General features: G+C 42.2%; 1 protein-coding gene across 1 annotated transcript in view; it reads left to right on the forward strand.

Moving 5' to 3' along the window:
* Nucleotides 1–1,242: 1,242 nt before the first annotated feature.
* DGKI (diacylglycerol kinase iota) overlaps nucleotides 1,243–14,420 on the forward strand; it is a 599,484-nt gene continuing 586,306 nt past the window's right edge. The window contains 2 exon segments of the mRNA XM_043965727.1: nucleotides 1,243–1,325; nucleotides 1,327–1,668. Coding sequence (XP_043821662.1) covers nucleotides 1,243–1,325; nucleotides 1,327–1,668 — 425 coding nt within the window.

Genomic DNA, 14,420 nt, shown 5'->3' on the forward strand with positions numbered 1-14,420 from the left:
CTCTCATCTCTAGCAAGGCTAGGGTGAAACTTCAGCAATGACTGCCATTCCTTTTACCCTACACTTAGCATTGGTTTGTATGAAATGTAAATAATTATTCTTGTGTGTGTGTGTATTTTATGGATATTTATTATTCAGTTGTCTATGTCTTCTTCATGTTTGTCTGCACAATTCTTTTTGTCTGAGACATAAAATCATGGAATATTCTTTAATTCACTGTACATAGATCCTTTCATATCATGGGCAATTTGTACTTTTTTGGGGGGGGATCATTATAAAAAAGGAGGTTAGGGATGAGGTAAGCTGTGAGGGCCTGTAAAATCTGTCAGCTCGTATTTCTTTCTGAAGTTAGTCTTATTCAATTTAATATCAGAAATCTCTTGAGCTAAAGTCCCCACCTTGCCCTTCTAGCTCTGCCTCTTAAGACAGATTTCACTTTGTATCTGATTACCTCTTTCCTTCCCTGGATTCTCTTTTTCTTCTGCTCTGTTGGAGGATGTGTGGTTTAACCTATGATATGTACACAACCAAACAAACAGGTGTGGAGGCATAATAGGATCTTTGCCAAGTACAGATGTTTTTAAATGGAGCTAGGGAGAAAAATAAAACTCTACTGAATTCCCCTACTGTTTATTAGGGAGGAGCAAGGAAAGCCCCCGAAGTAAGAATTCCCTTCAAAAATGTTCCCAGGTCTTACTCCCTACAAGTCTTTCACGACAGAGAGATCTTCACCTACTCCAAATTTGTTCTGCGCTGACCACCTTAGCGGAGAGAGCCCTGGACTAGGAGTAGGAGACACAGGCTCTGTCTAGGGCCGGTTATTAATTCGATTTGAGAGCTTGGAGAAAGCATTTAACTTCTTCGGGACTAGGTCCTCTAATCTGTAAAACGAAGGGGCTAAGTAGTTGATTTCTAAGGCCTTTTCCCAGCTCTAAAATTCTGAGGTTCTAGGATTCCCCGTTTTCCAGCGCCCCTGACCCCGCCTTCGTGCCCCCCCCCCCCGCTCCCCCCCACCATTCCCTTTTCCTTAGGTTCCCCGGCTCCTCTTAGGGCAGGGTTTAAATTCATCTCCCAGGTTCTTTTTTCTATCCGAGGGAAAAGGCAGTGGGCTTGGGGCGGATGTATGTGTGTGTGGTGGGGGGAGAGGTCGGGGAGGGCCGAGGGAGGCGGCCCCTGATTGGCTGGGGAGGGGGAGTGGAGGCACGGAGTTTCCCACAATGCCCCGGTGCGGTGCAGCCGCGGATGGATGCTGCGGGAAGGGGCTGCCATTTGCTGCCCCAGCCAGCGGCGCGCTGACCTGCCCAGACTCCTGCAGTCGCCGCCGCTCGGCCCCGGTCCTTGCAGCCGCTCCACCTCAGCTCGGTCCGTGGTTCCTGGAGCCGCCGACATGAACACTAGCTCCGGGAGCGGAGAGGAGAAAGGGGCTGCCGGCAGCAGCAGCAGCGGAAGCGGCGGCGGCGGTGGCGGGAGCTGCTGCCGTGGAGCCGAGGGCGGTGTACCGGACACGCGGAGCGCAGGGGCTGGAGCCTCGGCGGCGGCGGCGGCGGTGGCGGCGGCGGCTGCAGCTGCCGCCCTGGACGATCCTCAGGCCACCGGCCAGAAGGAGAAGGATGAAGCTCTGGAGGAGAAGCTGAGAAACTTAACTTTCCGGAAGCAGGTCTCTTACAGGTAGGAGAGAGAAGTCCAGGACACCCAGTGATCTCCAAGTCCCTTTAAGGTGCTCTCCAAACCTACTCCATTCTCTTTCCTTCAGAACGAATGTCAGGAAGTTGGAGACACCTGCCGAGCTTCCCTTCTCTTCTTCTCCCCACCCCCACCCCTCCTTTCCTGGAATCTTTACCAGCTTCGTGTCTGGAGTCTGAGGCTGTTCTTTTTCCCATCCTGTCCTCAGGCTGAGCTTCTGATATCAGACTGGAGAGAAGAAAGGGTCCTTTGGTCCTTTAATTCAGAATAGGGTGGTGGCGGTGGTGGTGGTGGGGAAATCCAGGTAACCTGAAATTCATCCTTAAAGTTGCCCATCAGTCATTGCCTCCCTTAGTCATCACTCCTCCAATCCCCCAGATTTCTCTAGATGGCACCTTGGCACTAACTTAACTGGGATCACTCCGACAGGTAGAAACGAAGAACAGGTTTTATACTTAAGAGGAAATGTTATGGTCACAAAACCTGAAATTAACAAATGTATATAATATATACAAACACACACATATATATGCATATACATATATCTATTTATAATTAGAGACATATCCTTAGTATCATGATCTATGTTGCCTGCGTTTCTGCTGTGCAACAGTGTGGTGTGTGCCCATCAGTTTATTGTGGGTGTCATATTGATGAGACCCAATATTAAGGGGAACACTATCATAATCATTCCCTGGAACTATATAATTGGGGCCAGGGGAGGGAGGGTAGGAGGAAAGTAAAGGAGGTAGGTGCTGGCAGCTAGTCTAGCCAAAATGATGTGGAAGGGAAGCTCTCCGCTCTAATGCATCACACTAAAAGGCAAAATTCAGTTTTATGCAGATAGGGTCTTGATGTCTGATTTGGACAGCTCAAATGGAGGAATTAATTATGTATCTTATGACAGATAATGTGGGGACCTAGATTAGTGTCATCTATTTCTTATTGACGTTTAATATAATACTCGAGAAAGGGTCTGAAAAAAGCAAGCTTCCTCATTTTTTTTAAACTTATATGTTCCTTTCCAGAAAACCATATAGAGTATTAAGCCTGTTAACCCATGTATTGTTATGTAAGCAAAGGCGGATGACAAAGGTGTGTGGGCTTGAGAGAGAGAGAGAGAGAGAGAGAGAGAGAGAGAGAGAGAGAGAGAGAGAGTGTGTGTGTGTGTGTGTGTGTGTGTGTGTGTGTGTGTGTTGGGGGGGGGGTTAGATAGGTGAATCACTAAGATCCCTACAGACATTGTGCTTGCCTAGGGTCCCCCAGACTTACAGTTCGGTTTGCTGTAGTCACTTATTGAATGTAGGTAATGTGATTTTAACTTTTTCATGTTGCAAAATTGCTGGTGAAGTAGTTGCATTCCAGAATTCCTGTGTTGCATTTTTGTTCCCAGTGGGCTGAGGGAATTTCCCACCTGAGTTGCTTTTTTCAGTTACTCACTCAGATCAGAACCAATCAGATTTCGATCTTCATATTTTGGGTTTCTAAAAATAGGATAGGAGGGGGTGGAAGTGATGGGGAGTGATGGCTCTAGGGAGGCATGTTAGGACATAGAGCTTGCTACTTCTTAGTTAGTCCTTGGGAAGCTGGAGCTGCTGTGCAATCCATTGCTGTAATGATCAGGAGTTAATTTATGTGAAGCAATACTGGTAGGTCTCTGTTTTCATAGTCCAAAGCACCTCCCAGCATGGAAGAATCCAATCTTGTCATTTGTATCACCTCCTCTCTGTGTAGGTCTAAGGCTAACATTTGCAAGGGAAAGCAGCTCAAATCCCAAAGGGATTTTCTTTCTGGTGATTTTTTTTTCCTGAGAATGTATTGGAGAAGATATCCAGTGCCAGTGGGTGCTCCTTTCATTTTTATGAGTGTATAACAATAGGCTTTTGACTTCCATTTCAGTGAGGTGGGTGCTCTTTAAGCTTCATTTCCCTTAAAAATGTTTATTTGCTAATTTTTTGAGGTCTTGCAAAGATTTCCTTATTATTTTGAGACTTGTGACCTTTGACTTCATGCCTTATGGCCCACAAAACAGGGTCAGATGGTAGGTGGAAGGTGTGGTATCAAGAGAAGGAAGGTGAAAGACCCCTATAGATAATTCTTGCTTTAGGTAACTTGGAAGGATTACTTTCCTGACAGCCATCTGCACCAGAGTCAAGTAAAGCTGGCCTGAGCCCTGAGCATGCTTATAGATAGTCTGAAAGGAAGGGAAAGAAAACAGTGTTCATGAAGTTTGGTGTCTGCTTATCTAGGAAGAGGTCTTTACCTCTTCACCTCAGCTCTGACAGCACCTGGGAGAAACAGTGAGGCCATAGGATCATAAGACCATAAGATTATAGATTTAGAACTGGAAGGGGCATTAGAAGTTATTGAGTCCATTCCCTTCATTTGCGATGAGGAAATCGAGACCTACAGAGGTTAAGTGACTTGTACATGGTCATACAGCTGGTAAGTATCTGAAGCAAGCTTTGAGCCCAAGACTCCTTTCCTAGCTCCAAATGCAACACTTGATCTACTTTTTACTGAGAAAAAGGGGTCTAAAGAAACTGACAATATGGATCCAACTTGAGATGGTTCATGAGCTGTGTGTTGTGCGTATATGGGGATGGGGAGGGGAGGGGAGGCAGAGACCATATCCCAGGATCATAGATAAGGTTCTGAGTTGGAAGGAAACTTTCAGATTAGCCAGTGTATTCTCTTCCTTTTACAAATGGGGGAACTGAGTGAAGAAATATACTCAGCTACATAACAAGCAGTAAATGGTGGAGTTGGGATTGGAACCTGAATCCTTTGGCTCCAAATTTAAGGCTTTCCACAGCATCAGTTAAAATTGTTCAAGAATATGGATGTGGATGCAGGCTGGAGTTACAAAGGGAGACTCTGCCTTATAGAGAGGTCGGTTTACTCCACTATAGCGTAAGTCTTCCATTTTTAAGTAAGTTAATAAACTTATACTGTCAGTATGGGTGCCTTAGCTACTGTATTGCTTTTCTGGGCTCTTTTTGAAGAACATGAGATTCTTGTGAAATGGCACTTGATGGAGTGAGGGAAGGGGGTTATGTTTTGGGGGAGGTGTGTGTGTGGGGGTCTCATCATCTATTTCTGTTGCTAAGGAACATATAAGCCAAGGTTTAAAAATAAATGAGGAGTGGGTGGGCATGCAGTGACTCCTGTCTTTTTAGAGACCAGAGCCCTTTTCAGAAGCCTTTAAATAGCCATTTCTGGAGGCAGATTATTCATTTTGCTTGACTTTGACTTTGTTAAGGAAAATAAACTCCTTTATACCCCAGATTTCCCCTCATTATCTCATCTTTCTTGAGTTTTTTTTGGGGGGGAACCATTTTTCCATGAGGAATTTTCCTTTCTTTCAGTTCCTGCTCCCCTAGAGCAAGCAGGCTTTGTAGACAGCTGAGCTGAGGGTTTTTATAAGACAGTGCTAGTGAGCCAGTACTTTTCTCTTAAAATTAGTACCTTTTTTTCTTTACAAATTATGGTGCTGCAACAGATACATACATGCAAAAGACTATGTCATATGTAGGAGACTATTTTTTTCCTTCCATTTGGACTCCCATTTACATCAGCACAATAGAAGTTATTCTCAGAAGTACACCAGCTTTCTGGGGATTCATTTTGGGTCTGCTCTATGGGGTGTGTGTGTGTGTGTGTGAGAGAGAGAGAGAGAGAGAGAGAGCGGGTGGGGGAAGAGAAATAATTAGAGAGAAAAGAGAAAGAGAGAGAGGAGAGGAAGTGGAAGAATGAGAGAGGAGAGAGAGAGAGAGAGAGAGAGAGAGAGAGAGAGAGAGAGATATTGAGTGTGCATGCACACATCTACCCACTTGCTGCCTTTTCTCTTTCCAACTATTCCAAATGCAATTCTCCATGACCTTTTATCTCCTTACAGATCACATTGACTCAAACACCTTTGGGCACCTATACTCCTTCCATATTTAAACTGAAAAAATCCCTCTGCTGATTTGCAGTCAAGCTTATACATTTTAACACATGGCAGGGAGAAAAATATAATTGTTAAGGACTGCTGAGAAACATTCTTTCACCCACATGGCGCATGCCATCTCTATGAAGATACCCTCATGAGATTTTCATATGGTGATAAAAAAAATACTACCCAGGTGCAATGTGGGTGAGTATAGATTCCAATGAGAAATTCACACTTCTGTTATCATACGGGCAGCTGAGTATGAGAATAAAGTATCATTCTGAGAGGGAAGAACACTGGGATATACTTCTTATGGTCTCACTTACTTGTAAGGTGTTTCATTGCCCTTTGCCTTGGTTTCTCTCTTTGTAAAATAAGGGTGGAATACCTACCTCCTGTCCTCTTTTAAGGGACAAGAAGAAGGTGAATTAAAACCCATTGGCAGCTTGCTCTATACTACTTAGACTAGAATGCTGCATACACAAAAGACTACAATTCAACAAATCTTTATTTAGTACCCATTTTGTTTTTTTCCTAAGTTGGCAATAAAGGCATTATGTTAGCATATCATTTCTGTGGTCCCCAAACCAGGAACATAAAGATAAATCAAAGGCTAACGTGGATGTAGGAAGGGTGAAGTAGACCCAGTTTTGACTTCTTAATTATTACAAACATGGCTCATTTCAAGAAAGCCAAATAGGAAGATTAAGGATTTGCTGCTTCAGGCAGCTAGGTGGTACAGTGGATAAAGCACTGGCCTTGAATTCAGGAGGACCTGAGTTCAAATCCAGCCTCAGACACTTGATACTAGCTGTGTGGCCCTGGGCAAGTCACTTAGCCTTCATTGTCCCGCAAAACAAAACAACAACAACAACAAAAGAATTTGCTACTTCATGCAGCTGCTTCATGTAGTGCTAACTACAACTTGTAATCATTTGGTTATTTGTACATGGTACTGTGGTAATAGTTTTAGCCTAAATCAGGAGATCTGGGTTCAAGAACTAGCTGTTGGACAAGTCATTTCCTTTCTCCAGGACTCAGACTCTTTACCTGTAACAGGAAAAGATTAAGCTAGATAACTTTTGAGGTTCATCCTAGCTCATTAGTTCTATGAGGTATTCAATGCTAACTCACATTTTATATAGCACTTTAAAAAGTGTTTTCCTTATAACAACCTTGTGAATTGTGTTATTATGATGGTAGTGATTGTTATCATACTTATAAACCTATGTTTTAATTAGTGAAATGAACTCCCTGTGAGGAAAATCCCTCTACCAATACAGATTCTCAACCATTTTGCAACTTATAGTCACCTGGAGTTGCCTGAGGACACTGAGAAATTAAAACTTTCTCATGGTCATGTGGCCAGAATGGGTCCAAGGTTGGATTTGAAACCCTGACTCTGCTGGCTTCCAGGCCAGCTGTTGATATGCCATGCCATCCTTATAGTACAGATGAGGAAACTGAGGCTTTGAGGTGAAGGTCTTTAACTTGAACCCAGATCTCTTTTCTCCAAGTTCAGGGTTCTTTCCACTACACCATCCTGTCTCCTTATCTATGAGTCATCTGCTTGTCAGAGATATTATGAAATCAGATCAATTTAAGAAGCAGAAAATGAGCCACTGCCCATGGAAGATACTTCAGAGATGAAGATAAAGGATATTTGAAATAAGATTATAGGGCAATTGGAAAGTTGTATTTGATTTACCAAACAAGGATTTACTTGATTTTTCTAAGACCTCCACTACTATGCAAAGTGAGCTTCATTGAGAGTAGTGTAATGTTAGGATAAGAGTTACCACTGAGCTGTTAAAGAGCTATTAAAAGTTTATTTTGGCCCTAAGCCAGATAATTTACAGCCATGAGACTTGCTTCTCCTGAAGATTACTATGTTATTGTCATTAAGTCGTTTCAGTTGTGTCTGACTATCTGTGGCCCCATTTGGGGTTTTCTTGGCAGGTACTGGAATGGTTTGCCATTTTCTTCTCCAGTTCACCTTACAGATGAGGAAATTGAGGCAAATAGGGGCAACTAATGACTTGTTCAGGGTCACACAGCTAGTAATTGTCTGAGGACAGATTTGGACAACAGCATTCCTGACTCCATGCTGGGTGCTCTAGCCACTGTACCACCTAGCTGCCCCAGGAAGAATACTATGGAGGATTCCACAGTTTTATACTTTTTGTATTAAATAGAGAGAACATGTATCTTTGGGAATACTTTTTTTCCCTCCAGGATCAATCAGGCTCTGGGTGAGTCTTGACTATGAAAGAACCTCAAACAACCTGGTCCATGCCCTCAAGTTGAGCAAGAATGGGAAGGGAAAAGCTAAAGACCTTGAAACAATAGCTTGAGGTTGCTTCCAGGAGGCTGACATGTATGGGGGGTGTGTGTGTGTGTGTGAGAGAGAAACTCACCCCAGCCTGCCATCTGGTAGATTCCTATTTTAATTAATTTGTTTTTTAGCTAAGCGTTAAGCTTTGTTGTTTCTGTGCTGGTGAAGGACTTAAGTTACTCTCAGGGTGGTATAAATTTGGCCCCTTATGGCAAAGAAAGTCCCAGTTGGCCTTCTAAGGTAGGAATGTTGATTTCCTTGATGAGAAGTTGAAAGAAACATTTTATTTTATCTATGTTTAATAATGCTTCTTTCCATCTTCCTATCCTTCTGACCCTTGGTTCGAAATGGGATAGCTCAAGAAGGCAACTTGGGCAAGAGGTGTGGTGGAAATGGTTAAGAGGACATTATTCTCAGGTGTGCAATTCTGTATCCAGGGTATTATAGGGAGGCAGGACTGATGTAAGAGAAAAAGCCCTGGAGTAGCTGAAGACTTGGGTTCAGACCCTCCCACCCCCACTCATTAGCTATGAGATTTGGGGTAAGTCAGTACCTTTGGGCTCTGTAAAACAAGGCTGCTCCCTACCCTCCCTAGCTGTGAGAATCACATGACATAATGGACACGAAAGTATTTTGTAACCTCTGAAGCGTTACGCTAATACTGGGCATCGTGACTTATAATTGGTCTTTGCCCCTTTTTGGGGCTTTGCTTTGTTCTTGGGTTTCTATTTTCATGATTCCAATGTCTTTATTCATTGAGCAAACATTAAGTATCTACTATGTTCCAGGAATGGTGTTGAGCGCTGGGGATACAAGATAAAAATGAAATGGTCTCTGCTCTCAATGATGTTACATTCTAATGAAGGCATAGGCTACTCTCTCAACTGTACTTTCTAGGGCACACAGCCTTGGCGTAGATTGGCTGAACAAACATTTCCTCAGATATTCAGAGAGATATTTTGGGATGAAAGGACTATCTAAAAAATATAGGCTAGCCCAATGAGATTTTTTTTAGCCCCATGAGATTGTACTATTAGTTTAAACCTAATAGGTTTGAATTAATAATACCTACCTTCTAGATACCATTTCTTTTTAGGTGGCTAGGTGGCTAGGTGGCACAGTGGATAGAATCAGAAAGACTCATCTTCTTGAGTTCAACTCTGGCCTTAGAAACTTACTAGCTATCTTACCATGGGCAAGCCACTTAACTCTGTTTGCCTTAGTTTTCTCATCTGTAAAATGAGCTGGAGAAGGAAATAGCAAACCACTTCAATATCCTTGCTTAAAACAAAAGAAAACCCAAATGGAGTCATGAAGAGTTGAACATGACTGAAATGACTGAATGACAACAGGAATTATATTTCCAATTAAAAATTCCAGTTGTATTTCCAAGTGATGTGGCTTTTAGTAATATAGATAGACCAGTTTTATCAGATGTAAATAAATGAGAGCTAGGGAAAGAAAAGCACACAATATAGCTAATTATGCACTTTCCTATAAAATGTAACTTATTAAAATAATGCCGTACATAATTGCCGATGTCCAATTGCTAGCTATGTCAAAAGGATACAATATAGAGCAAAATTAAAGAAATAAAAACACCTAAGTACAAGTACCTTCTACCCATTTTCCACTGTTATCAATTACTGCATAGTTTATCTCTTGTTTTCATTTATGCTTGAAAGAAAACCTCTAATTCTCTCCCATTTATCATTTTGGTGTCCTAATGCTTCTGGTCTTGTGTCTGTTCGTAGCTTCAGCTATTTTGCCAACCTCTTGGGGGCTTCAGAATGGTATCAAAAACCTTTAACTATCTATTTGTGCCTATCAAAGAGAAGGCATTCATTTGCCTTCTAAACACTACCAATTAGCTCTGGAACACTTTAATCCAGCCGGTCCTTCTCCAAGGGAGAATATTGATTCCCTAGTGCATGTACTTTGTGTTTACTTTTTCTCTCCTGGTTAGACCAGAAATAGAGAGAAAAGTCATGGCTACTTAATTTGCCTGGAGATTGTGTAAAATCCTGCAGCTGTCTTTTGTCCAGTTCAGATAAGGTTCCTCTGACAATTATGCTTCTGTCACTAACTCCCTCATTCTAACTGATCTAACTCTGCTTTGGTGTAAAGGTTGTTGTATGGAGAATTGCTAAGAGTATCCTTTAATCAACTCAGCCATTCTCATGTTGGTTTTAAAAAAAAAATTATTAAATCCAGTTTCTTGCATCTTTTAAAGTGGACCAAGTTCCCTCTTCCCCCCTTTAATTTTTTTTTTTTGTATTTTTTTCCTTTAAATGTTTTTAAAACACATTCAAACAAATGGCAAACCATTCCAGTATCTTTACCAAGAAAACCCCAAATGGGGTCACAGAGAATCAGACAGAACTGCAACAACTGAACAAAACCAAATAGATCATACTTCAATATTTAAATGGATTTATGAGCTCATCCTCCAACAATTCAGATCACGGCTCATCCCTGCCTTCTCACTTGCTATTTCTCTTGTTAGAGTTCTCCCATTAACCCTCCCTAGGGGACCTCTCCAGTATGCTGTCTTTTGACATCTTGTGGGTACCAAAGCAGCACAGAGGTGATCTATCTGGTTTCCCTTCCTTTTGCTTCATTACAGGCTCACCTCCTTTTCTGGTCATACATCTCTTTGATAACATTTTTTACACAGCTCTGAGCTGCAATTTTTCATTAGTAATATGCTACAGCCCATTTACACCCACCATACGTCTCCCCATTGTCCTTTGGGTGACCTGCAATTTTATTTTTCAGAGATTGTGTTATTTTATGATTCTCAGCCATATAGCACCACCAGAAGAAATGGGTTTTTAAAAAATGAGTCTTTGTTTTAGGGAGAAAGTTGGGGTCAGTGAAAGTAATTCTTAGCTCTGTAGATATAATCCAGCCCATTCTCTTCTTCCCATTCAATTCTGGGCCCAATTTGTTGAGCATCTGCAGTGGACAAAGATGATGAACAGTTTCATTATTTATTTATTTACTTACCTACTTATTTATTTATTTTTGCAGGGCATTGAGGGTTAAGTGATTTGCCGAAGGTCACACAGCTAGTAAGTGTCTAGTGTCTGAGGTCGGATTTGAACTCAGGCCCTCCTGAATCCAAGGCTGGTGCTTTATCCACCTAGCTGCCCTGATGAACAGTTTTAAAAAGAGATTTTTCTTTTCTTTCTAGGAGGCAGCTAGTGGCACAATGGATAGAACACTGGGCCTGGAGTCAGGAAGACCTGAGTTCAAATCTGCCCTCAAACACTTACTAGTTGTGTGGGCTTGGGCAAGTCACTTATACTCTATTTGCCATGGTTTTTTCAAATGTAAAACGGGGATAATAGCACATAGCTCCCAGGTTGTTGTGAAGATCAAATGAGATAATAATTATTTCTAAAAGCAATTAGTGGGGCAGGTAGGTGGTGCAGTGGATAAAGCACTGGCCCTGGATTCAGGAGGACCTGAGTTCAAATCCAGCTTCAGACACTTGACACTTACTAGCTATGTAACCCTGGGCAAGTCACTTAACTCTCATTGCCCAGCCCCCAAAAATGACTTATATGGAAATGTTTTAGTAACTGGAAAATAATAAAATATTTATATGAAAAAAAAAGCAATTAGCACAGAGCCTGCCATATAGTAAACATTATATAAATGCTTATTTCCTCCTCTCCCTCTTCCCTCACAGGGACTTACATGGCTTTTGCATCCAGGCCTATGTGATTTCTGTAGAAAAAGAAAATTCTTTTGACCAAGATTAGCTGATGACATTACGAGGCAATGTTAGGGGCAGCTAGGTGGCGCAGTGGATAGAGCACCGGCCCTGGAGTCAGGAGGACTTGAGTTCAAATCCAGCCTCAGACACTTGACACTTATTAGCTGTGTGACCCTGGGCAAGTCACTTAACCCCAATTGCCTCAAAAAAAAAGAGGCAATGCTATAATATAGAACAGATCCTGATATTAGCCAAAAAAAGTCTAGCTACTGTCAAGTCTGATAAGAAGAATAAGCCAGAATTGACAATGGCCATCGCAGTACTTCACATGAGTAGGTGCCCTCTTCTTAACCCAGTTAGTAAAGCAATCTTCCATTTGGTCTTTGAAAGTTTTAACATAATCTTGATTTTCAGGGCTAATGTGAAAATTGTCTAACTAACATGAACATTAGGAAGACATTAGGCTGTAGTCATGGCATCTACATATTTAGTAAATGAACCATAGAGGATTAACACAAATTGTCATTCCAGTTAGGAATATATACTTTCCTCATTAACTATATATGTATGCATGTGTATGTGTATATGTATACACACATATATATACACACACATACGGTAGGCTTCCGCCAGTTGCAGACAGGCCACAGTGTGGCTGTGCAGTCCGATAAGGGAGCCGCAGCTCCTGCCACAACGAGGACATTAGAAAACGGCGCTCTCTGTTGCCCATCTGTTCCTGTGTCTCATTTCTTCCTCCAGAGCTTGGAGGCCCATCTCAGCTGCGCGCAAGCTGCTCCTGAGTACTGAACTCCATCAGACACTGTCCTTGGTCATCTTCTCCCAGCTGCCGGTGTCTATTCCCAGAATCCTCAAGTCTTACTTGCATACATCTCTGTAGCGAAGTTGGGGGCATGCAGCAGGTCTTTGGCCTGAGGCTAACTCGCCATAGAGTAGGTCTTTAGGAATGCACCCATCTTGCATGTGGTGCACATGACCTAGCCAGCGCAGCTGTCTTTGTTTCAGTAGCGTGTAGATGCTCGGAAGTTGCACATGTTAGAGCACTTCTGTGTTGGTGATCCTATCTGACCAAGATATGCCAAAGATGTGCCGAAGGCAGCGCATGTGGAAGCTGTTAAGCTTCTTTTCTTGTCTAGTGTATGTAGTCCATGTTTTGCTGCCATGCAGTAAGGTACTCAGGACGCATGCTCTATAGACGACAACTTTGGTTTGTCTTGTCACTTTACTGTTTGCCCAGACATGTTTGAAGTAGCTTTCCCAATCCTCTGATTGATCTAAGAATCAGGTGACAAATAGTCACTGACAATAGAGCCAAGATACGAGAACTGGCTTACGACATCCAACTGGTAGCTACCGATGTGTATCAATGGAGGCGACATAGCACTCTGGTTTTTTTTTGTTGTTGTTGTTGTTTTGCTTTTGCGGGGCAGTGGGGGTTAAGTGACTTGCCCAGAGTCATACAGCTAGTAAGTGTCAGGTGTCTGAGGCTGGACTTGAACTCTTGAATCCAGGGCCGGTGCTTTATCCACTGTGCCACGTAGCTGCCCCGACATAGCCCTCTGACACATGACTTTTGTCTTTTTAAGATTAATGGTTAGGCCAAAGTCCATGCAAGCTTGGGAGAAGTGATCCATCAAGGTCTGCAATTCACGCTTTGAATGACAGGCAAGTGCAGCATCAGTGGTGAAAAGCAGGTCTCTAAGGGTGCTACCTCTCACTCTGGTTTTGGATCTCAGAGGTGAAATGTTGAACAGGCCTCTGTCTGCCTGGGAATGCAGATAGATGCAATCAGTTGACGAACCAAACACACACACACACATATATGTACACACACACAAATAAACATATATAAGCACACATATATTTAAACCAAGCTTCTTAATTTTTTAAAGTGGGCCAAACCTATTTTCCCCCTTTAAATGTTTTAAAACACATTTAAACAAATGGCAAACCACTTCAGTATCTTTGCCAAGAAAACCCCAAATCAGGTCACAAAGAGAGAGACAACTGTAACAACTGAACAAAAACAAATATATACACACATATGTATATGCACACACACACACACACATATACATACATATCCCTAAAAATTGTCATTTTTTTACTCTTAGCTGCCAGATAAAGGTTTTTTTTTTTTTTTGGTGAGGCAATCGGGGTTAAGAGACTTGCCCAAAGTCACACAGCTAGTAAGTGTCAAGGGTCTGAGGCCGGATTTGAACTCAGGTCCTACTGATTCCAGGGCCAGTGCTCTATCCACTGCGCCACCTAGCTGCCCCCAGATAAAGTTTTTTTGTTTTGTTTTTTTAGTGAGGCAATTGGGGTTAAGTGACTTGCCCAGGGTCACACAGCTAGTAAGTGTTAAGTGTCTGAGGCCAGATTTGAACTCAGGTACTCCTGACTCCAGGGCCGGTGCTCTATCCACTGTGCCACCTAGCTGACCCCCAGATAAAGTTTTAATAAATTATTTTGGTCGTTCTTAAAACTTGAAAAACAAAAGGGTTGATCCATTCTTTTCCTATATCTCGAATACCCTATTTGAATATCCTTCAATACCTCTTTCTTGAATAGGAATCTCAATATTTAAGCAAGAAACCCATTCCATTTTTGTATAGTTGTCATTGTTAGGAAATTCTCACTTAGATAGAGTTGAGATCTGTTTCCTCTCATTTCTAACCCATTGTTTTTCATTCTTCCCTTTTAAGGCTTCATGAGATTAGAACAAG

This window comes from Dromiciops gliroides, chromosome 5, assembly GCF_019393635.1.
Source record: "Dromiciops gliroides isolate mDroGli1 chromosome 5, mDroGli1.pri, whole genome shotgun sequence".
Taxonomy (NCBI): Eukaryota; Metazoa; Chordata; class Mammalia; order Microbiotheria; family Microbiotheriidae; genus Dromiciops; species Dromiciops gliroides.